At 35.6% G+C, this 26148-nt stretch overlaps 1 protein-coding gene across 1 annotated transcript in view; it reads right to left on the reverse strand.

Annotated features, from left to right (window-relative positions):
* The window catches only part of CRMP (Collapsin Response Mediator Protein), a 242908-nt gene that overhangs the window by 27921 nt on the left and 188839 nt on the right, over positions 1-26148 (reverse strand). Inside the window, exons 10-12 of the mRNA XM_090409720.1 lie at positions 13667-13846; positions 2092-2175; positions 441-636 (exon numbers count right to left, since the gene is read on the reverse strand). Of these exons, the coding sequence (XP_090265846.1) occupies positions 441-636; positions 2092-2175; positions 13667-13846 (460 nt within the window). The remainder of the gene's footprint in view (positions 1-440; positions 637-2091; positions 2176-13666; positions 13847-26148) is intronic.

Genomic DNA, 26148 nt, shown 5'->3' on the forward strand with positions numbered 1-26148 from the left:
AATTAGAGGAACAAAACTGCTTCACTGGTCACCCAAAAACTGTCAGGATAAGTGAGATGTGATTGGAAAATGATGACAGGAATAGGGCTTGAGGGTTGTGTTTTTGTAAGACAGGACAGAAAAGGAGAGGAGGAATGCTTTGAGGAGTTATGGCCATTCAATGTGGAGATGTAAAGGACAAAGAGGTGGACAGGATGAAATATTTGGTTGGGTGTTTCTATAGGTTTGGTAATGTGAACAGCAGTGAAAAAGGAAACATATAGGCAAATTAGCCTATACATTTTATGAACACATGGCCTAGGAACAGAAATTATTTATGTGATGAAATTATTAATAAAAGGAAAAAAGGTCATGGGGATTAAAATTTTCCTAACTTCTCTGGATAAAGTGCTGTATATAAAATACTGAATCAGAAAATAGAAAAATTTCCCAGAATATACCTGAAAGACTGAAGGTAGAATCTTGCAAATTTCTTCCACCACTACGAGTTGGTGGACGAGAATAAAACTCCATTGATTGCTGAGCACTTATTGGACTTTCTTTCATTATTTGCCTTGGTCCATCTCCAACAGTGTGACCTTCATCAACTGCTAATCCATCCAATGAAGCTCGGTGAACTTTATGAGGTATAATTGCCTAAAGAAAAATATTGTCATTAGCACCTAGGGGGGAAAAAAGAAAGTGCCTGCAAAGTCAAAATGCAATTTCAATATTTGCAATAGCTTCTGAAAAATCGAAAAATTTCAATTTTCAGTTTTTTCAACTCCAATTTCCCAGAATATACCTGAAGGACTTAAAGTAGAATCCTGCAAAATTCTTCCATCACTATGAGTTGGTGGATGAGAATCAAACTTTTACTGATTACCAAGAACTTACTGGATTTGCGAAAATTGGAGTTGAAAAAAAAAAAATGTTGCTTGATGACAAATGGTAAATGAAAATTTTCACTAACAATTAAATTTTGTTATCTTCTTTATTCCCATGTGCAGAAATTCTAATGAATATCCTTCATTAATTTTTAATGAATATCCTTGTAAATATTAATTTGCATACAAGAGGTGAACCCCTACTGCAGCAACTTTGTGTGCTATTTGTGGGCAGGAAGTAAGAAGAAATCTACAGATGTGAACAGCTTGAAGTTATAGTTCTTGGGAAATACTTCATGAGAAAGTCTGTCCCAAAGAATGAAAGTAGATGAGAGACTCCTCTCTCATCTTATTTGAGAGAAGCAAGTTTGAAAAGTTATTAGCTGAACTGTCAATGAATGTTGGGCTAGAGAACAATGTATAAGAACTTGACATACATGGGGCAAAGAACATTAGTCTGCACCCCTTGGAAGAAATAGTCCCAAGAACTTTGTCGCAACTGGGATTACTGTTTAACCTAGTCAGGGCAAAGACTGTTTGTGGAAAAAGTGCACCTGCAGAGTTTTCTATTCTGAAAACTTAAACCTGTAGGCAGGATAGTCAATGGCTTGCTGCAGCTACCTTTATGAAAAAATATGATCAAGTCATTCACAGATAGGTCATGAGAATATGTAAGTTCAGCTATAGTATGGAAATGTGACAATGACATGAATGTCATTGTGCATGGTTATGAATCTGATGAAGGAATGTAAAAGTATGCTTTGGTTCAGACTTCTGTGGATTTCCATCCACAGAAAAAGAAAGTTGCCCAACTAGGCCAAGCAGACTGCAGATGTAAGTATACAACAAAGTCAGGAGGTAACTTGTTAAGCCTATACACAAATGCCAGGAGTATCAAAAACAAAGGGGGAAAATTAGAATATGATGGGATAAAGCAATTCCAAACTCATCTTTAAATTTAGCAGACTGAAATGAACCAACTCACTAATTTTAGCTTCAAGGCTAAAGATGTATGCTATGCATTATGGGATACCAAGGCAATATGATTAGAAGCCATTGACTTCTGAGTAGCTATATACATATAAGTAGCTGAGTTGAAGATACTGCATGTGGGTAAAGGATTAAAACAGTAATACAATTTCTAGGCAAGTTTACTTTACTATCAGAATCTAATGTTAATTTAGCACATTTAAAAATTCATGCTATTGAATTTCAGTTTACTTACTTCTCTTTGCTGAATTAGTGCATACACATAAGGTGAATATGGTTGGGTGGAAATAAATCTACCTGCACCTTGGCTGACATGAAGCTAAAAATAAAAAAAAAAAATTTGTCATGTAAAATTATAAAGATTACTGCTTTTAGATAATAAAAGCAATTCAAAATTAACATATTAAAGAAATACTTATTTTAAAATGTCATTAGTGAACATGCACCGTAAGAAACGTCTGACCTTTGGAATGCATTCACACATTGCTGCTATTAAGTATTCCTTCGTCAGTTCCTAAGGAACATTTATGTCCCCCAATTAAATCCTCATTCCTTGCTATAATTATAAGCTGTCTTCTAAGCTTCTCAGATCATCACCACCTCATACTGTCTCTCCATTCCAATCTATGTTACCTATTGTTATGTTACCTATTATTTTCATTCCAATCTATGTTAAAACTGCCCATATTTTTTTTAACTCTTCCTTTGTTTACTAATCCTAAATGCTTATACATTTCTTCAACACCACTCTCCACATTCCCAAGTCTATAGCAGCATTTGACTAAATATCTCTTCCTGTAAACCTCAATCTCACATAATACCAACTCAAAACCACTGCCACTATTTCCCTTGCATCTCCACTTTGTGCAAACATAAGTCACCTGCTATCAACAGCATTTCCCCCCATCCCCCATCTTTTCTATCCTCTTGAAGAACACTGTACCCTTCCATTTCAATCAGGATACTATATTCATTCTACCAACTTTTGGACAAAAATTAATTAGTGAAACAGTTTCATCTCCTTTATTTCTGATATTCCTGGCATGTGCAGGTCATGCAGTTCCCTTTAAGTCAATAACAAGTCCTACCCATGTCACTTGTTGGTTGTGATTTCCCTACCATACCGCCCTTGCCTAGTTCTGTTTATTACCACTTACTTCATATGTCTCCTCAGTCTCCACTCCCCCCCCCCCCCCACATTCCTATGCTGATCATCCCTGTACGCATTCAGTACCACTTCTGACATCCAATCTCCCTATGCCATGATCTCTGTCTACTCAAGCTCCGCCCCCCCCCCCCCCCCCACACACCATTTCCCTGCTCTCTTGCACTACTATTATTTCCATTGCCAAGCACTTCAGTCTCTTCCATTCCCCTCTAATTTTTCACTTCACCTCTCAGTTCTGATCTCTTGCTTGTATCATGCACACCACTTCTTTCTAGTAACAGTTTCTCCAGTTCACTCACTTTAATATTATTCAAGTGCAACCCAGCATTTTTGCACAATTCCATTCTTCCCTCAAATACATGCCACACATCTACAAACTGCACTCTCTTCTCTTAACATAGCTCTGCCAGCATAATATTCATGATTCTTACTCTCCATCTGAACTCATCATCATCATACCTTGGCAACATACTGACAACCTTTCCCACTATACTGTTATCTTTCAGTCTCCTCAATAACCTCCTGATATCCATACTTGCATTCTCCATATGTCCAACTAAACTATTAATCTCTTGCTCGTTTCCTCCTCATATCTAATGCATGAATAATCTTGCTCATTTCCCCTTCTGGAAAGCAGAACTTATGGACTCTCATTAACCAATCTTCTAATAATAAAATCTCCATTTCTGACTGAATCTCATCTATTCCAGTGCCTTTTTGCATTTCGGGTTTTTGATGGCTTTTTCTACTTCAAGTATGAATATGTATTCCTGATTGAATTCCCATTGAACAATTTCTAACATCATGTTGTCACTGCTTGTTTCATTTAGCAAAGTAATTATTATTATATGGTATCTCTATGGAGTCGCACATTAACTTTTATACACACAAAACCTATCATACTTCTCCTTAAACTCATTCACTTTCAGGACACTCACAACTAATTCTGGCAATACATTCCACTCATTTACAACTCTCCACACAAAAAATCACCTTCACATCCCTATTAACTGCACTCTGACACAACTTCCATGGATGACCCCTAGTTCTCCAACTATTTATCATATACTAAAAAAATTTCCTTTGCATTAATTTTTATAAAATCCCTTTTAATATCTTACGAGTTTCTATCACTTCCCCTCTTTTCTGCCTATCATCCAAACTTTGTAACTCGCAAACCTTCAACCTATCCTCATAGGGAGCATTCCACAGACCTGTCACCAGCTTGGTCACTCGTCTCTGAATTCTCTCCACCACCTCCTAATCCTCAAGAAACCCAAGTGACCCAATCTGTACACAGTAACCAAATCATAGCCTTATAAAAGGGGGGGGGGGATAATAATGTCTCAGCATGTTTTTTTTTTTTCCTCATTTGAGCTATTTTACCACCTTTTACAACATGTCCTCTGAACTTCAACTCTGTCTGCCATTATCCCGAAGTTCCTAGCTTCAATTTCCTGCAATCCCGTACCATCTATGTGATACACAGTATATAACCTTGTCAGCCCAAAGCGCATAACCTTACATTTTGCAACATTAAATTGACAATCATTATCCTTTACTATCCATAATGCCAATTTATTTAAATCATCATGCAGTATATCTGCAACATCTTTATCAACTATTGTCCTCCCCAATTTTGTATCATCAGCAAACTGAATATCTCCCTTTAAATGTTTCCTTATATCACTAATATATACAAATTTAAGAGTAGAGGTACAAGTACAGAACCCTGATGTACTCCACTAGTCACACTCATTCTAGATTACATTCCATCATATACTACATTCTAGTGTGTGTGTGTGTGTGTGTGTGTGTGTGTGTGTGTGTGTGTGTGTGTGTGTGTGTGTGTGTGTGTGTGTGTCATCCAACTCCCCCCCCAATCCATGCTACTAGCCTCAGATACATTCCCATTTGCTCCAGCTTTTGTAATAGTTATCCAAGTGGTTTTCTATTAAATTCCTTTACAAAGTCCAGCAGTATCATTGTAGCCATTTTCTTTATCCAATTCTGTTGTCACTTTATGATAAAATGTGAATAAATTACTAAAACATGTAACAGTGGGTGGAAGAGCTATAGTGTGGATAGGGATATGATACTCTGAGTATCATATCCCTATCCACCCACAGTTGGATTTAACCAACTTTTTCGATGCTTTAGCAACCACTCCTGATATATTAACTGGTCTGTACTTTGCTACTTCTGTCTTGGAGTCCTCACCTTTATGTAATTGAACTATTGTCCTCTCTTTCAGCTTCCTTGGAAGTTTGCCAGAGCTAAGACTCAGATTGAACAACTTCATCAGAGGCAATGCCAATACTCTTGCACATTCACATAGTACATAGGCCAGTGATGGCGAACCTTTTTACCCACGTATGTTAAACATCTTTTTTTTAAAATATTGACATTGTTGATGTGGCACTGGCATACATGCATTATAAATTTAACTATATAATCATTGATGATGACTTATACATATCATATTAGGCTATTTATTGAATAGGACATTGATATAAAATCTATGAATTTATATTATACAATTAATTTAATAAAGTGAAATTACAAATTTACATTACATTTAATGACTTTTCTGTTGCTGAGTACTGGAAGAAAGTTACTTTATAGAAGGGCTATAGTGTGTACATTTTAATGCTACACAGGCAGCGCTCATATCATTGCTCAATCTATTTCTCCCTTTTGATTTGATATTATTTAAGGCAGAAAATAGAGTTTCACAAGAGTATGTAGAAGAGAAAATTATTAGAAGAGCTTTAGCTCTAACTACAAAATAAAATAGAAATAGGCTAACTATAAAATATAATTCTTTCAATGAACTGAAACCTACCTTTGCCTTAACTGAGAGTGATCTTACATGATTTATCGCAGTTTTTTCATCAGAATACCAATATTTTTCAACATCCAAGGTGTGTCACCTGAAAACCTCAAGTGTGTCAGTGCTGACACACTTGAGGTTTTCAGTGGCAAATCTATGACACGTGTCATAGGTTCGCCATCACTGACATACTATCCAGTTCCACTGCTGTATGGAACATCTCCTGTTCATCAAGGTAAACCATAGGAAATTGGAGACAGTCTCCAATTTCCTATGGTTTACCTTGGTTACTTAATTACTCCAGACATCACCCTACCCTATCAAAGTAATTACTCCTAATAACCTTGACTTCTTTTTAAACAGTTTTCCTTCTGGATACACGATATACACCTCTACTCTCACACAAAACCACCTCCCTCCAACCATTCACAATCACGAATCTTTTGTCTATGAAAGTACCCTTCAGAACTTGTACTCTTCCTTTTCAGGTCTTACTATTGCTTTTGTTCCTCTGATCTAAACAGTGACTCTGAGTGAGTCATAGAAATTATCCTCAGCAGCACATGCAGGCTAACCATTCTACTCAAAATTCTTGCCCACTTTCCATGCTGCAGTTTAACATAAGATGTACCAAAGCAGCTGAAGGAAAAAATATCTTCACATAGGTATCTTTCAACAAGAATTCCAACTTCATACTTAGCCTATGCTGAAGCATGTAATAAATGCTAAACATAATTTCTGTGAGTCACAGAAATTATCCTCACCAGCACATGCAGGCTAACCATTCTGTTCAAAATGTCTGTCCACTTTCTATGCCATGGTTTAACATAAGATGTACCAAATCAGCTGAAGGAAAAAAATATCTTAACATAGGTATCTTTCAACAAGAATTCCAACTTCATACTTAGCCTATGCTGAAGCATGTAATAAATGCAAACCATCATCAGAAAATCAAATCTGACTTCCTAAAGGTCAACAGCAGAAATCATATTTCCTGTCCAAATGAAAGCCACATCTTCTATATGTTGGCTAAGATCATTGGCAACTTCTGGTGGCACCTCTCCAGATAGCACCAATCTTTCCCCCAACTCTTGAACAGCTGGTGAAGACAGCTTCCTATAATATCAGAAACTGAGCACCATATATTTCCTATGGTTTATCAGCAAAATGACATCAAAAGAATACTAAACAACTTGGACACCAAAAGTCCTTTGGTCATAATGGCATCTCTCCTGTACACAAATGTTATTCTCCTGTCCTAACATATTCTCCTATCCTAATTGTCATCTTTACAATTTTTATCCTTAGCTGAAAAACTTAGCCTCCTAAAAAAAGGGAAATAAAAGTCTACTGTCAAACTATCAACCAATTGCCATCACCTCAACTCTCTCCAATATAATGGAGAATGTCATCAACATTCAACTTCTCCATTACCTAAAGGCCCCACCAATTAGCAACTACCAGTGTCGATTCTGCTGATCAAGATCCACAGTTGACCTCTTCATCTACCATTGGACACAGTAAGCAGAGAAATTTGATTCTGTGTGATGATTTTGTATTACTCAGGGTAAGTGAGCTGAGTTCCCTTTTGCAAGAGAAAAGGCAAGACCTTGTTGGAGGCACTGAAGATGACCAAGTTGTTCTTGCCCCATTGAAAGATGGTATAGATATCAGTATTTAAGACAATGGTTGCAGATTATCTTGAAGCTTAGGATGTCTGAGCACTGCATGGTTTATCAGATGAGTAGGATGAATAGAGTGTACTATCATCAGTGTTACACGGTGATCAGCATTCATTTTAGACAAATTATGGAGACTACAACTGTGTTAGAAATAATTACTTTAATTTCCTGACATTTTGACCTTCATATTAAGGTCATCATCTCGAGTATACATATACACAGAAACAAGCTATATTATATTTCAAACAGTATGCCAAAGATACAATGATATCCCCAACAAGAATAAATTCTACATCCCATCTTTGTTTTCCAAATTTTAAAACCTTACATTTTGCAACATTGATCTAGTATCCCCACTTCCTTGCTCATGCACTCGATCTATTCAAGTCTTCTTGTAAGGCCACAAGCTCTATGCCTCATAGTTGTCCCAACTTTGCATTATCTGCAAACAGCTGTATATCCCCATTCAAATCTTCTCCAATATCATTAACATACAGGTTAAATAGCAATGGCCCTAAAACAAACCCCCGAGGCATACTACTAGGAATATTGCTTTCCCATACACAATTTGTTGATACCTATTAGACAGCCAATCTCCAATCCGATTCACTAGTCTAATATCCAACCCCCTCTGCTCTAGTTGGACAATCAACTTATCATGCAGTATCAAAAGCCTTTGCAAAGTCTAAGTATATTATTGTGTATCCATTATTGTAATAAATAAGTAGATTATTAAAACATGACTTCCATTTAGCAGATCCATGCTGTTTATCAAGATAATATCATTGTTGCCAACTCAATTCTGGATTATGATTCTCACCAGCCTTTCCACCACTTTAATCACACCTGTTAAATTGATGCTTGAATTCTGTCAATTCCTTTGTGAAGTGTACAATCTTACCTTCCATTCCTTTGGAATTTGACCCAATGGAAGACTCGTTAAATAAATATGTCAAAACAGATGTCAATTCCCTAGCACATTCCTAAAAATATACAGTGATATATTATCAAGTCCCATACCCTTATTAATCTCATTTTCCTTTTTAAACCCTTATTAATATCAAGTTTAATTCCCCATATACCTCTTCCTCACTCACAGTCAGTCTCTCATCCTCATCATCCACTGCTCTGAAACTCTCCATGATGCCACATTCACAAGGATGAAAGACCTTTATGAATTGCTGATTAAATATCTCAATTATATCCTCTGCAGCAGCTGTCCTCATGTTCTCCAATCAATGCCATCCCTACCATAGTCACTTATTTTTGCTGGCTACATACTGAAAGACCTCCTAGGATATTTTTTTTTTTGGCTTCGTTAGCTAACTGCCGCTCATACTGAACTTTTGCTACCCTTTCCAACAGAGTCCATGCCTGTTCTTTGTATTCCTCATGGAACTAATTATTACCACTCCTCTTATGTTGCTTCCACAATGCCTCTGTATTGCATGCTTAATCTCTTCATTCATCCATTTCATACCTACCTTACATTTCACACCTACCTTATTTAACCTTCTGACATTTGGAATCCATTTAGACATTGCTTCTACTAGATAGTTCTTTAATATCACACAAGCAGCATTGATCTCCTTTCCATCCAACTCCTCATTCCATGCTACAGCTCCAAGCTGCTTCCCGAGCTTTTCATAATCACCAGCCTTGTAGTTCCACATATCCTTTCCTCATGGAAATCTTCACAAGGTTGGCAACCACCCAGGTAATTGCTTCATGTCACTTTCACCAACAGGAGGGAGATTTCACACCTCATTTCTAATAACATCCTGTAATAATCCCTTTTTCTACTTCTTCAAAGTAGAAAAAGGAGTCATGGAGGGTTGCTTACTCTTAGCAAATTTATTCATTATCTATCTTAAAAAAATATGCAAATCCATAGCTGAAGAACCAGGTCTGCAAATAAATGGCATGAATATCGACCACATCAAATATGCATATTATATTATTATTCTTGCAGAATCTAAAGAACAATTGGAAAAAAAAAAAAAATGTATATATATATATATATATATATATTAAACGATGAATGCGAAACTTTTGGAATGAAAATCAATCCAAGCAAAACTCAACCTCGACAACACAGAAACAGTAAAATACAGACTTAACAAAGGATGGTCTAATATGAATAAATTAAACAAAATACGGAAAAATAACAGCATTTCAAAAAGCCTCAAATGAAATGTTTAAAAAAAAAAATAAGACTCACTGGTCAGAACACAAAACAAATGAGCAAGTCAAACACGAATTAAACCCTAGTGAAGTTATCATAGCTATAATTCTTAAACAGCAATTAAAGTTGTTTGAATATCTCCAGGGAATGTCCTCAAAGATTACCAAATATGGTCTTGAATGGAATCATTGGAGGAAAACAATCAAGAGACTATAGCCAAAAAGAATTTGGCTATAGTCTTTGAAGGAAAGGTCACAAATATTGAGCTTCAGAGAAACAACAGAAATGGCCAGAGATAGAACCAGATGGCAAAGATTTGCACATAGCAGACAACCCATCATCTGACGGACGAGAAAGAAGATGAGAAAATCAAATCCTCGTGTGATTTCTGTTTACATATCAAACTTGCTGTAATTAAAATCACCAATAATGATCATCCTTTTCCCATTTGGTTGGCTAATTTGCTTATACACTTCCTGGTCACTACCCTCTGCATTACTAGGTCTATAGCAACATCCAATGAAGTATTTCATTCTAATCACCTCCATCTCACACCATACTGCCTCAAAACCACTATTTCCCCTTGCATCTCTACCTTGTTTGGACATAACTTTTTTTCATCATCAATAGCACTCCCTTTTTACCTTCATGAAATGCATCATACCCTTCCAACCATGACGCATTTATTCCAAGAATTTTGGAGTGAAAGAATTCATGCAACTATTTCATATCCCTTGTTTCTGATACTTCTAGCATTTGTATACAAACATAACAGCTCATTCCTGGATCTATAACAAGTTTCACTGAAACCGCTTATTAAATGTGACTTCTCCGTACTTTCCTTGAGCTATCTCGTCTTCTTACTCATCCCAGAATCTTCTTCAAATCTGCTTTTCCTTTGTTCCATTCCCTTCCCTTTTTGTTTACACATGCATTCACATCCTCTTGGAGCACAACCTTTCTCACACTGTGTTTCCCCTATCCACTCAGTCTCCTTATTTCCCTATGTCTTGCACACTTGTTCTCTCATTCTCTGCACTATGCTACTCACTTCTTCATTCATAAGCACCACTTCAATCTCTTCTTCCTTACTCTTTTACATTGCTTCTTACTTGCTCAGATTCATTCTCTGTACTCATTACTTTCCCTTCCAGCAGCAGCCTCTCCAAATGACTCACACCAAAATCATTCAAATGCAGTCTATCACTTATGCAGCTTAATTCTTCCTTCAAGCTCAATCCACACATAATGCACTCCTTTCTCTTCACACATTTTGGCTAACATATCATTGATATTCATGCTCTTTTCTTCATCTCATCACTATCATACCTGAGCAACATACTGACTACCTTTTCTATTACACTATCTTTTATCCTTTTCAACCTGATATCCAATCTTACATTCTCCTTGTTCCTAGTCAAGTCACTTTTCCCTATTATACTACCAACTTATTATTACTGCAACTTATTACTGGTCCCTCCCTCTATATATATATATATATATATATATATATATATATATATATATATATATATATATATATATATATATATTCCATGATGACTACCATTGGGATAAAACTTTGTCTGATGATCTGCCTTTAAGCAGTATAGGGGATGGGCAGAGAGGAGAGCTTCTGTTCACATACCAAAAGGGTCATGTGAACAAAAGCACTTCTAGAAGCTCTTGATGTAAGGGTAGACAATGTTGCACAGATGCCATGAAATATATTGCTGCCATGGCATTCAAGACTGCTTTCAAGCACATAAAATGGAATAATCTGATTTTGTGCCTTTCTATACAAATAGTTCAAAAACAGAAGCTCTAGTGCGACTGGTTTCCACAGACAGCATAATATCTGCTCAGATCCACTAGAATGTAACAACTTCACTGCTGAACTGTATGCTATAGAGCTTGCCCTCAACTACATAAAGATTGCATTGCTAACAAAGATGTGTGTGTGTGTGTGTGTATATATATATATATATATATATATATATATACATACACACACACTGATTCACAGAGCACTCTACAGGCAATAAGAAGTCTAGATCTGCAGTAACATCTGGAGCTCTCTCTCTCTCTCTCTCATGTCTTATGTGCACTTCTATTGCATCACAAGCCACATTGAGAGTAAGAGAAATTAGGCTACAGACACTTCATCTAGGTCATCTCATTTCTCAAGCTTTTACAATCCATCTGCCTATCCCCTATACTGCTTACAGGCAGATCATCAGACAAAGTTTTATCCCAATGGTAGTCATTATGGAATAGAGAGAAAGAGACCAATAATAAGTTGGTTATAGACCAGTAATAAGTTGCAATAATGGTCAAAAGGGTCATGTGGCAGTCTGATTAGTATTTGTACAGATTCTCCCACTGTGGGAGAAAAATAGTTTGACCATGTGGGATGGTTTTGGTGGGATTTTATTTTCTTAACATGTAATAAACAGCTGTTGATGTCGAAACAACAAGGGAAATTTATTTATCTAACATAAGGACTAGGGATTGGTGAAGTCTGAAATGCTCCAGCGCAATTCTCATAGCCTAACATGTATAGGGTCATCATAGATCTCCATGGTTGGATCCTAACATCATAGGGTCCAACTATGGAGCACTTTCTCCAACAGAGGCATAGACTTTGGGACACAATCAAGTTTTTTGATCTAATCAGTGCATGGTACAATCAAAGCAAAGAACATCTATCAACCCAAGAGATGGAACATAAGGCATGGAGGATGGTCATTGCTTTACAGCAGTATCTTGCAACCTATGCATGTGAGGGAGGAAGCTGGATTTCTTGTCAGATATGAGCATTAAGAATATTGTCTTGTGGTGCAACTGGGAATAAAGTTTGTCCTAGTCTGAGTTATGTGTTGGGATGAAGACCACATCTGCAACAAAAATGCACACAAACTGTCTTCTGCTGGGAAAATTTTAACTCATTTACAAGTGCCCATTTTGAAAGATGCTCAATGGTTTGTTGCAGCTGTCTTTCAATGACCCTCATATCACATGAATGGCAGAAGATGGTAAAAGTCATCCACATAGAAAGCATTACTTACAGTTAGAAGTTGTTCAGGCATCGAGTTAACCTTGATTACAAAAAACTGACATTTAAAACAACCTTGTTGGACTCCCTCTTCTTGTGGATACAGCGTTGGGAGAGAGTGAGAGTAGTCCCTACTCAGATGTGCAAGATTCAGTTGGATAAAAAATTTTTGATAAAGAGATTCCCCCCTCTGAGACCAAAATTGTGTAGGGCTTTCAATTTCGAAATCTCTAAGCAGTATCATATACTTTTTCCAGATCAAAGAAAGCTTTGATTTCGAAAGATTTCAAATAGATGCTTCCAGTTGAATGATATTTGCAGAAGTCAGATTGTGTTCTAAAAAAAAAAAAATTCTCTCCATGCAGAAACCATAAAAGATTAGAGCTGACCACTTTTCTAGAATCATGCACAAGCAGCACTGATAGTTCATTGCTTCCCTGGCTTAGGAAAAGATAATAATAATCACCTTTAGCCATCTATTTGGAAAAATGTTCTTGCAGAATATACTGTTGAGCAGTTACAATATTGTTAATACTGTGCCTGTTCAACCTGTGTACCTGTTGATTGTTGGAAATTAATAACAGATGTTTGATTATCTCATAATGGATATTACCTGGTCTGGCAGCATGTAAGTAAAATGCCTATCATTTCTTCTTTTTGTGAATAGCATATTATATTTTTCTGTATAGCTCAAAAAGAAAAGAAAAAGATACCCAAATGTTAAGTCGGGGGGGGGGGGGGAGGCAACTGCTTTTCTTCCTTCTACAGGAAGATTATTCATGGCCCAATATATCCTTATACTACCACTACATCATTAAATGGGATTCTACTACAAAAACTGCTGAATACATTAAAAATAAATTTACATAAAAAATTATAATTCTTACTTCCCCATCCTCGACTGCAAGTCTGCCCTGTGAGATGACATGAATAGGAATGCCACGACAATTCATACCTTCAAAAATATTAAAATCCACTGCATGATGATGAGTTTTTGAAGAAATGATTCTGCTAGCATGGGGATCCCAAATTACAACATCAGCATCAGACCCCACTTGAATACGGCCCTAGAAAATTTAAATGTTAGAATTCCTTTATGTGCATCAGCAATAAAGAAAACACAGAAATAACTTAAAATGAAATACAAGTTACATGATATCAAATCTCCTTGGTTATGGGAGACTGGATGCTTGAATAACTGAATATATTGATGAGAGGTTCAATTTTCAGATAATGATAAACTGCAAATTTGCAGCCTTTTCTAATATCTGAAAATGATCTGATGTTTATACTGGTAAAATTACAAACAACATACATGAGAATAATCAATCTTCATAGATAAAAATATAGAAGCATATGCAGACAACAATGATAAAATTATTATATAATAATGGAATAACACTTACATTAGGAAAAATATATTGCTTGTAGAATTTTCAGCTAGGTTTCCTAGCCATTATCAACACAATTGAAAAGAAATAAACACAATAAAATATCATGTTGGAAGCTTAATGGAATATATACAGCACTCGGAAAGGATCAAAACTAATTTTAATGTTTCCAATATTTCGTCTGTCACTGAGACATCTTCAGGGATTACAAAAAAACTAATGTAACATATTCAAATACAACACAATACTAAGTGAAACATGTGGGTGACTAAGGCCTACCTGGGTGGTATGCCCTCTATGAGCATTTGTAGGTGGCCTAGGATGTAAGGTGGGATCTGTGATAATATTTCCCAAATTTTGGGAAGTTTTATGCAACTGTATTTATTTAAATTGGTTGATTTCTGAGTGCCACCACAAATTCTAAAAATAGTCTTTCTTTTTTCAATTTACTATGGTGGAGCATGGTGGTTTTTTTCCAGGAGATCCTGTGGGTTGTATCCAAAACATGGTCTGCCAGGCCAGACTGACCATAGTCATGATTGCAGATGTATTATTTGTGTTCTTCTAAGCAGATGTTGCTGATCTACCTATCTGTCCAAAGTAAGCCAGCTTTATAAACTCCAGGCATTGAGAGAGGAGGGAGCTGATCTTTGGTAGAAAGGATAAGGGTAGCAAGCTTACGGGAAGTGGGACTTAAAAGATGTGTAGAGGTTGTACTTTTTTATTTTATGGACCTAGCTATTTTTTCTGATGTGGCATGGATGTAGGATATGGTGATGGCATTTCTGAACTCCTGAAGAGATGGACGGGGAATGGGGGAGGAACTGATTATTTTTTTAATTCTGTAATCGCTGTGGCCATTGGAAGAAAGTGAGTTGAGTTTGGTTGAAAGGGGAGTTCCATTGGAACAAAGATTGTGGGCTCTCATGGTTAGAGTTTTAATAATGCCATATTGTTGAGAAAGGTGGTGGTGGGAGAGTTTATGAATTATCTGCCTGTGTGAGTAGGTTTTCTATATACAGTGAAGGAAAGGTTACGATTAAGAAGGCGTGTTACTAAAGTGTCTAGGAAGGGTAAACTAATTGTTATTTTCCTTTTCCATCATAAACTCGATTCTTGGATGTAGGCTGTTGAGGTGACTGAGGAAGGAGTCTAATATGTCTGGGTCAAATAGAGAACATATCATATACACATTTAGCCAGATAGAAAGTTTGAGAGGAGCTGAGTCTATGGCTTGTTTTTCAAAATTTTCCATATAAAAATTGGCATGAGAGGGCGAGAAAGGGAGGGGAGGGAACCCATTGCGTTTCCCTCAATCTGTTTGCAAATTTTGTTTTTCCAAAAAAAATAACCAGAATTGATGGCAAAGAAAAAGAGATCTAAGATATCAGAAGGAAAAATGTTTTCTAGAGTGTTAAGGTGTCATTTAAGGGAATATTGGTAAACAGTGAGGTGATGTCAAAGTTTACCAATATGTCTGTATTATTTAAAGTTAAATTGTCTATTAAGATTTTAAAATGGGTCGAGCTTTTTTTTTTTTATATAGGATGTGGTACGTTCAGTGAGCAGGGTCAGAGTTAGCCAGCTGCTTTGACACTTTGTAGCATGGTGCATTAGTGGCATCTACCTATAGGTCTTAGGGAGGAATTAGGTTTGTGGATTTTTGGTAAACTGTATATTCGCAGGGGTACAAGAACCAAAAGGTTTGAGTTTTTTTGTAATGTATAGCGGCCAAGAGGATACTTTTTTTTTTTTTAAGTAAGATTTTTAATTTTTTAACTTGCGTTTTTGTGGGATTGTGTTCTAGTGGGATGCAAGTAGTACGATCTCTGAGGATAATCTCCATTTTTTGATTATATTATATTCCATGGCATTACCCTTTTTATTATATATCTTTAAAGGTACCCGTGGCATAACTATAAATAATAACAACACAATAACCACAGTAATTAACTTTAATGAAATAATAGTACAAATATTTCGTACTGAAATTAACAGTACATCAGTGTAGAACAAACAGTTAAAAGGAAAGGAATACAAAGTACAGAATAGTCGGTTGATTACCAATTAAAAATTGTTGCAGCGTGCTAGAAATTAATATTAATAAAATATTATTAAATAATTCTTAAAAACTATTTCTTTGATGGTTACATAAGATAAGAATCTCCCAAACTTTTAGGGGAGAGAGAGAGAGACAATCATTTTGATTCAAATTTCGCCAATGTAAAAGGGCTTCACAACTTTCTTTGAAAAGACATTCATATTTAAATTTGCATCTATGGAGAAGACAAGCTTTATCCCACTAGATATGGGGTTTAATGTCAATACTATGTTGTGGCAGACCAGACTTTTGAGGTTTCATGTATTCGATATAATAATGATGTTCTTTCATTCTTTTTTTCCACAGAACAACCTGTTTGTCCAAAGTATGTTAAATTACATTCACACGGTATCTGGTAAATGTCAGCTAATGACAGAGGTGACAGTTTGTCTTTTGTAGATGGCAAAGAGTGAGAAATTTTGTTGATAGGAAAATATGCGGAACTGAGATGATACTTCTTCAAAATTCTGTCAATCGGTTCTGAGATGCCAGAAATATAAGGGATTGAAACCCTATGGTCTGTTGAAGAATCCTGAGGTGTTGGAACATAGAAGTCAATTATCTGCTAGATTTGTATTAGGGTCGTAAATTATATTAGCTTTTTGATAGTGAAAAGTTCTTGTTGTAAGCTTGAGGGAGAGGAACAAACTTTTATGTGCTCTATTAATTAAAGACTTGATAACACCAATTTTTTGAGAGGTGTGATGAGCAGACTTTTGATGAATGTATCTGGCAGTAAAGGTAGGTTTTCGATAGACACTGGTTGATAAAGTACCAGAGGCTGTGTGTGTGTGTGTGTGTGTGTGTGTGTGTGTGTGTGTGTGTGTGTGTGTGTGTGTGTGTGTGTGTGTAAGAAGGATGTCCAAGAATGGTAAACTACCACCCTTTTCTTTTTCCATGGTGAACTGAATGCATGGGTGAAAGCTATTAATCTGTTGTAGGAATGTAGTAAGTTCCTCTTCCACATGAGGCCAAATAGCAAAGACATCATCAACATAACAAAACCAAAGAGAGGGTTGGGGATGGATGGATGAGAACAAGGTGTTTTCTGGATGGTTCAAAAAATAGTTTGCCAAGAGTGGAGACAGAGGACTACCCATGGCAATTCCTTCAACTTGTTTATAGATCTTGTTTTTCCAGCTGAAATATCCTGAATGTATAACAAATTTAAAAATCTTTGCAATATCTGCAAAGATCTTCATATTTTTGCATCAGTTTGCAGGAATGTTTTTCATAAGAACGGACTAAAGATTGTTTAGAAACACAAAGAACGATATCCAGTAATTCATCATCCAGGACAGCTAAAATTCTTTCAAGATCCAAAATAGAATGAATATTGGATTATTATCTTGCACGGGGAAGAATTCACTAAACAAACAAGCAAGTTAGGAAACTTATTGGTTTTACAAGGTAAACTTTGCGCACGGATTGCCTTCCTCAAAAAATGCTGTGATACAAAAGTTATTTCTACATTTGCTAGATTTAGAGAAATGATTCGGTCTCCTGGAGCTCACGCAATTTATATTCGTGCAAGTGTTTCCTTGATATGTCCTTGTTTCCTACTGTGCCCAGTTATGGGTGCCAGGGTTTCTTCATGATGGGGAGGAAGTGGAGAGGATCCAGAGACGAGTGACCAAGATGATAGCAGATCTGTGGAATGAACCTTATGAGAATAGGTTGAAGATTTGTGGGTTGGATTCTTGATATAGGCTATTGTAACAATATAATGTAACAATAGCCTGCATCCAAGAATCCAGTTTACCATGGAAAAGGAAAAGAACAATTGGTTACCCTTCCTAGATACCTTAGTCACACGCCTGCCTAATGATACAATTACCTGCACTGTATACAGAAAACCCACACACAAGGCAGATACATTCACAAACTCTCCCACCACCACCACCCCTCTCAACAATAAGGCATTATTAAAACTCTCACCAAGAGAGCCCACAATCTTTGTTCCAGTGGAACCACCCTCACTACTGAGCTTAACCGCACTTTCCTCTCCAATGGCTACAGCGATCACAGTATCAAAAAAATAATCAGTTCCTCCCCCATTCCCTGTCCTTCTCATCAACAAGATTTTAAAAATGCCATCACCATACCCTATATCCGTGGCACATCCAAAAAAATAGCCACGATTCTAAAAAAGTACAACCTACACACAGCATATAAGCCCCATCGCAAACTTGCTATCCTTATCTGTTCTACGAAAGATCAGCTCCCTCCTCTCTCTCTCTGCCTGGAGTTTACGAAGTACCCTGTTCCTGTAAGCTGGCGTACTTTGGACAGACAGGCAGATCAGCATCCATCTGCCTGGAGGAACACAAGTCTTACATCTGTAAACACAACTATGGTCATTCAGGCTTGGTTGACCTTGTTTTGGACACCACCCATAGGGTATCATGGAAGAAAACCACCATGCTCCACCACAACAAATTCAAGAAAGAGAGACTTTTCTTAGAAGCAGCAGCAGCTCTCAGAAACCAACCAAATCTTAATAAATAAGGTTGCATTAAGCTTCCGAAGATTTGGGAAACACTCATCACCAGAGGTCCCACCTTACATTCCGGGCCACCTACTACTGCCCTTAGAGGGCGCTCCACCTAGATAAGATTTTAGTGTCACCCACGTGGTTGAGCTTAGTATTGTATGATATTTGTGTGCATGTTACATTAGTTGTTTTTGTAATCCTGATAGATGTCCTAGTGACTAGGACGAAATATAGGAAGTATTAAATTCTATTTTAATCCTTTTTGAGTGTTGTAAAAAATCCATTAAGCCTCCAACATGATGTCCTCACAGCACTTAAGCCTCTACACACGAATAACTGCAGGAGGATAATTCCATCTACAACTATTAGAATTCAAAGAAATAAATTTAAATAATTACAATATTAAGAAACGCAAGAATGAGTTGTGTTACTTAGGATGATTTCCCAAAATTGAGAAATCAAGAGGCTTAAAAAAGGAACTTAGTTTATGAACTGGACAGAAAGAAACTTATAAGTCAATCTGGTGAAGAAGTCTTGCAATTTTCTCTGATAATCCTTTAACATGTGGAAATTAAATTCTAGAAACTTCTTTTCAATCAGGATTAAGAAGGATGCCACAGTTATTGATTATTTAATCAATTATTTTTGTATTATAACCATTACAGATGAAAGGAGTTCTGATGTAATGACAATTCATTATTTATAAGATAATCAGTAGAACATACCTTATTTATATGGTGAACTAAAGTTTTAATCACATCAAATTTTTGATAGGAGTAATGATGAGAAGCAGCATTAATATATTTACCAATAGGAATTGGTTTACTGTATACTGAGAACTGTTAAATTGCCATTAGATTAATGTAGAATACGAACATCCAGAAAGGAGAGACAGTTGTTATCTTTTACTTTGAGTATAAACTTAATTATTGAGTTTACCGAATTAATTTTCTCAAGAAATTCACTATTCACACAGGATCCACACAGCAAAAACTTCAATGTATCTGTACCAAACAGATGACTTAGGAGAAAAAAAAAAACATTAAGAATATGCTGTTCAAAACATTCCATAAAATAATTTGCTAGAGTAGATGAAATAGGAGATCCATTGCAGTTCCTTTTGTCTGCTTTTGCTGTTTGTTTTGACAACTAAAGTAACCTGAATTTATGACAAATTCCAATAATTTTAGAATATCAGCAGGAAAATCGTGGAGTAATAATTCTATTGTATCAACAGTAAGGTGTTTGTGAAGAAAAACTACATCAAACCTGATTAAAAGATCTGTGGATTGTAAAGATAATCTTGATATTTTATTCTGGAAATCTACTGAATTTAAAGAAAGAGGAAGAATCACTTGTAAATTAAAGAGAGGATTTGACAATCATTTTCAGAGTTTATAGGTTGGATAATTTACAACAGTTTTTAATGCAACAATTTTTCAAATCAAAAGAACAGTGATTATGAAAGTTAACAAAGAGCATGCAGTTGTGGTTCATGATTAAAATAACTACAGTCATACCCCGACATGCGAATCTGGAGTTACGCGGTTTTTTCTTATATGTATGTATTCCCGTCCCTCTTCATGCCTCACCACTAGTCGTATCTTTCCGGTGCTGGCCGCATTTGCCAGTGTCGCACATGCTGTGAATAAGCACTGATGTGTTTCGCACAGTCTCCATTCATACATGATTTTTATAGTCTACAAACCTTGCGATTGTTTAATGTTATGTTCTTGATAAAAATTTTATCGCATAAAAAATAATAATGTCCTCCAAAAGAAGCCAGCCCGAATCTTCTACAACTAGCAAGAAAAGAAAAACATCGACTTTAGAAACAAAACTCAACATTAAGGATTTTGAAGGCAGAATGAAAATTTGTGAGCTAGCAAAGAAGTTCGATCTACAGGAATCCACAGTAAGAACAACCATAAAAGAAAGCATTACAGATTTTGGAGGACATAGATTCTAACGAGGAATGAATTGTAGCCACAAAGCAAGGAAGAAAAAAATCATTAGCTTGCTATGAAGAAATTTTGCATGACAAGAAAAAGACATTATGCCATCAGACGAATGTATTAGATTTTATGAAACCATCGATATTGAAATAACTTTCTTTTATGTATGAAAAACTACAATTATGATTATATTTCTTAAAAAATATAGGTGTTTTTGTAAACCTTTGGTCCCAATTAACTAATATTTTGTATGTTTGTATATATAAATTACATGCAAAATTATACCCAGAGTTACGCGAATTCGACTTGCGTGCTTTTTGTTGGTCCCACCTACCGTGTAACTTCGGGGTATGACTGTACTTTAGAAAGCATAACCTTCTAATTCATGATCTCACCACCTATAGATGCATTTCCAGAGATCCTACTGAATCACAAATAAACAAACTTAATAATCTCAATAACAACAATATGGAACAGAAAATAAAATTACAATAAAAAAAATCAATTTCAAAAAGTGCCACTCAATGCCAGAAGTTGGATCAAATGAGTGAGAGAGAGAGAGAGAATAAATAAAGAAGTTGCAAGGAAATCTTTCTAAAATATTCTTTCTTATCCGGTATGCCTTAATTGCTTAACTGTTTCTTAACTGCTTTGCCTTTGTCTGCCCAAGTAATAATAAAATTATTATTCTGTTTTTTTTTTTTTTTAGAGAATTAATCTAATCCAACTTCTACCAAAATTACTAAAGTCAATAAATTGATAATATTTTCAGTTAGGATGAAGCATTAAAGAAAACACTAAAATTTTTTCTTGTTCATCCACCTAGATTACATGGTCTTCCAAGATTCATAAACCAGATGTTCCATTAAGACCACTAGTAGATTGTATCAGCTGTCCCATATATAATAAAGTTTCTAAATATTTGTCTACATTATCTTCATTTACTGGAAAATATTTCTCATGCCAAGAACTTCATAGATTTAAAAACAAGTTTTTAATCTATATTTAGAAACCTTCAGATATTTTGTTCAGTCTTGATATAGTACTCTTTTCACAAACATACCTTTGACAGACACTATAAACTTACTTAAACAAGATTTTCCTCCTGATATTATTAAACTTTTTGACTTTATAATCCACTCTGGTTATTTCAGTGTAAAAGACAAATTATACCAACAAATTGATGGAATAGGTATGGGTAGTCCAATCTCTCTCTCCCTCCTACCCTTGCCATTAACTAGATGGAGCATTGTGAAGATAGTCTCTTTAAAGAGACTGCTGATGAATTCAATTCTCTTAAAACACCGTGTGGTTTAAGAGAATTGAATTCATCAGCAAGAATCACGAATGCTATGCAGGCAGAACTGTGTGAGGGGAAGGGAATGCAGTTTGTGAATGTATAGCACGTAATTGAGAGAAGAATGGAATTGTAAGTGACGGATTTCATTTGAATGGCTTTGGAATGAGAACTGAAGAAAGCATTGCTAGATGGAAGTGCAGTGTGCAATGCAAGCAAGAGATGGAAATAGAAGTAGTGTGAGAGGTGAAGAGAGAACAGGAATGCAAGGAACAGGAAAATGGGTGGACAGAAGTATTTTCAGGACTAGGGCAACTTGTATAAGGCAGCTAAAACTTCACATCACTTGCCTTAGTATCCCATAATGCAAAGTACATCTCCTTGCAGACATGTATAATGCATTATGGGAAGGGTCAATACCCAGACTGGTAGTGACCCTTCATCCTTTAATGAGGTCTCTTCAGTGGGAGCCAGACCCAGAGGTGATACTAAGATTGAAGTAATGCAGAAGTCATATTTTCATATACAAGTTTCCTAAAAGGTGTCACACCTTATTATTAAATTACTCTGGATTAGAGAAAGTTGTTGGATTTTCACTTGGTTATACTATAAATTAAAGATACCAAGAAATTATATACTTGGTTCTGAAAATACTTCAGGTGCACACTTCATTTGCTTACACTTGGATAAAGGATTAAACCAAGTATATAATTTCTTGGTATCTTTAATTTATAGAACAAGAACCTCTTTATTTGTTCCAAGGAGTTAGAATCAGCCTTGGCCAACCTTTTTAACAGGAGTCTTGCAACAACCCAAGTCCCAAAGGAGTGGAAGGAAGGTAAAAGCTATTCCACTTCACAAAAGATGGTGATAAGGCCAAGGCTACAAATTATAGGTTGATCTGTATATCTGGGGTTGTAGTTAAGGTACCAGAGATATGAGAGATAGGATACAAAAGTTGGTTGCTAACAGTGGTATTCTTTGTGCTTGAAAGCATTTGTTTGTTAAAGAGAGATTGCATTTTACCAACTGTTTATGTACTATAACAAGGTGACAAATATATTGAACAAGGAAGATTTTGCAAAGGCTTTTGATAAATCACCACAAGTTGGTAACTAAACTGAAGCAGATGGAATTGGATGATTGATTAGTGAGTTGGATAGGCAACTGGCTCTCAGATAGAAGTATCAGTAAGTTGTACTGCAGGTATAAGCATCCTGAGAGAAGAAAGTCACTAGTGATGTGCTACAGGTTTTTTTTTTTAGACCATTGTTTAATTTGTATATTAATGATAATGGGATGAGTTTAACTGGCGATATACAACTGTTTGCAGATGATGCAAACAGATGTTGTGGCCTTTCAGGATTTGAATAGACTGTATGAATGTGCAAAAGTATGGAACTGTAAATTCAATGTTGCAAAGTGTAAGATTCTGAAGTTTAACAGCACAAACTGTATGCAAATTATATACTTGATAAAGAAATTTTGGAGGAAGTTGAGGAGACGAGATCTTGGAGTGGTGCTGGAAAAGGATTTGAAGTGCACAAGTTGCGAATTCGTGACATCAGATAATGGCAATAATGCAGAGGACCTTAATGTGCAGAAATAAAGAAGTTCTTATTCTTCCATTGTATAAGGCCTTGATTAGGCCTCATATGGATTATTGCATCAGATTTTGTCCCTTGGTTTTCATGGTGATGAGAATATATTGGAAAGCATCCAGAGAAGACTGACTAAGGTCATAACTGGCCTTTGGGATGTGGGATATGAAGACAGATCGAAGGAATGTAATTTGCAAAGCCTTTGAATAGGAGGAAGGGAGGGGATATGATTGAGATATTTAAGCTGGTAAAGGGTTATTACCAGATTAATGTGGAAGAACTATTTCACAGAATGAGGAAAGGGGGGGGGGTAGAACAAAGGGGACATCCTTGGAAACTGTATAGAGATGGTGTGAGCAGGTGGGTGTAAGAAACAGATTCATTGCATGGAGAGCAGTTGGTGAGTGGAATGATTTGCAGTGAATGTAGATACATTGAATGAATTTAAAGTATGGTTTGATGAGCTTTGTGTGCAACAGTGTGCCTCCAGCAATAGTCTTTTACTCCATGGGGGTCTGACATTAATAATAATCCAAAAACATTCTGGTCCAAAGTGAGATTCAACCCAGCAGCCTCTTAGTATACTATCCACTTATTCAATCAGGCCAACAATTTATAATTTATTAATTATTAGTTAACAGAGCAAGGACAAGAGTGTAGGTGAGGTACTTTCTGACCACAGATGCCAGACCTCTCAGCTGGCAATGTGCCAAGAAGAGTTAATTCATGTTGAAGGGGAGAAAGGAATAAGGCAATGTACAAATTCGTTACCAATATGCAAAATCACATGCTTTATACGTAAATTTTCCAAGTGTGGTACAAGCAAAATAGTTACCACTTTAAAAACCAGAATTTTCATAAAAGAAAAGCTAATTTTCAAACGTATAATAATAAACACTCATCCCACAAAATGCATTGATGACCCTATTATTGGAATGGATTCGCCTTCTTCTGACATATGCAGAAGTGTCGAGGGGTCTTTCATCTGTGATCACACAGTACTCATCAACATTTCACAGACAGATTACTCAGCCTTCTGCTGTGCTTGGCCTTTACAGTTCTGCTGTTGTACTCAATGGATATATCCGTGATGCACAAGTAAATTACATTTTTTTTTTTAATAATATGATTTAATATTGTTTCATCTGGAAGTTCTTATGACTTTTTTGCATTAATAAACATGTTTCCAAAAAAAAAAGAGTCATTCAAAAAATAAATTTATAAGTGAACTTTTACCACAGAATTAGTCAGTTATGATTTGATCCATGGCCAAGTCTTTCAATCAAATACATAACTTGTGACGAAATTATCTAATTTCACAATTCACATGAACAATGTAATGAAGTAGTTTTCGTAAATATTAAGTTTTTTCTAATACAAGTAATTATCACTTGATGGCAATATCAAAATTTTGCTTGCTTCTTAAAATTTAATGTGGTCAGTGAGATCCTACTTTCAATTGCCATAAGGCACTAGAAAATAGGATCTCACTGACCCTGACCTGATAACCAATTTTATATGCCTAATCTACTACAGGAATTTTCCTATACAGTTGGTCCTTGAATAACACGGGGATTAGGGACCCCCTCCACGTGCATTGTTCGAAAATCCGAGTTTAACTTTTGACTTCCAAAACACTTAACTACTGATAGCCTACTGTTGACCGGAAACCTTACCAATAACATAAGCTGTCGATTAACACTTAACACCATATTGTAAGAATATAGTATGAATGTATTATTCTTGTAATATTCTTACAATAAAGTAAGCTAGAGAAAAGAAAATGTTATTAAATAAAATCATAAAGAAATAAAATACATTTACAGTACCATACTGTATTTATTGATACCATAAGTTTACGTCATAAGTTTGCAAGATGAATTGTATGTCTATCAATACCTACATCAATACTGTCTTATATGATACAAAATACTATAGATGTCATACATATTACTAACCCTAGACATCAAAAATGAAAAGATAATAGGAGAAAAAGAAATTATTCATATTTATTTACAGGTACAATGATTCATGCATTGATAACAAAGAAGCAGAAATATGATTGCTTTGTGGTAGCCTAGTGCAATTGATGCAAGTTCTTCACGGTAGTCTAGCCTATACACTAATGAATTAATGTAACTAATGCTAATTAATTTAACTAATTAAGTTAAATTAATTAGCATTAATTACTTGTATTAGAAAAAACTTAATTTATGAAAACTACTTCATTACATTGTTCATGTGAATTGTGAAATTAGATAATTTCGTCATAAGTTATATGTATTTAATTAAAAGAATTGGCCATGGATCAAATCATAACTTACTAATTCTGTGGAAAAAGTTCACTTATAAATTTATTTTTTTAATGTCTTTTTTTTTTTTTTTGGAAACATGGTTAATTAATTAACACATATAAAATAATTAAGTTGTTTTATGTGATTATGATTTAACACTGCATCTTTATGTTTGTTCACATTTCTCTTAACTGCGAATGGCTATGTACAGTCTGTAAGTGGTTGTGTGCATACGT

Source organism: Typopeltis vanoorti, chromosome 20, assembly GCF_054136105.1.
Source record: "Typopeltis vanoorti isolate ZY-2024b chromosome 20, IOZ_Tvanoo_1.0, whole genome shotgun sequence".
Taxonomy (NCBI): domain Eukaryota; kingdom Metazoa; phylum Arthropoda; class Arachnida; order Uropygi; family Thelyphonidae; genus Typopeltis; species Typopeltis vanoorti.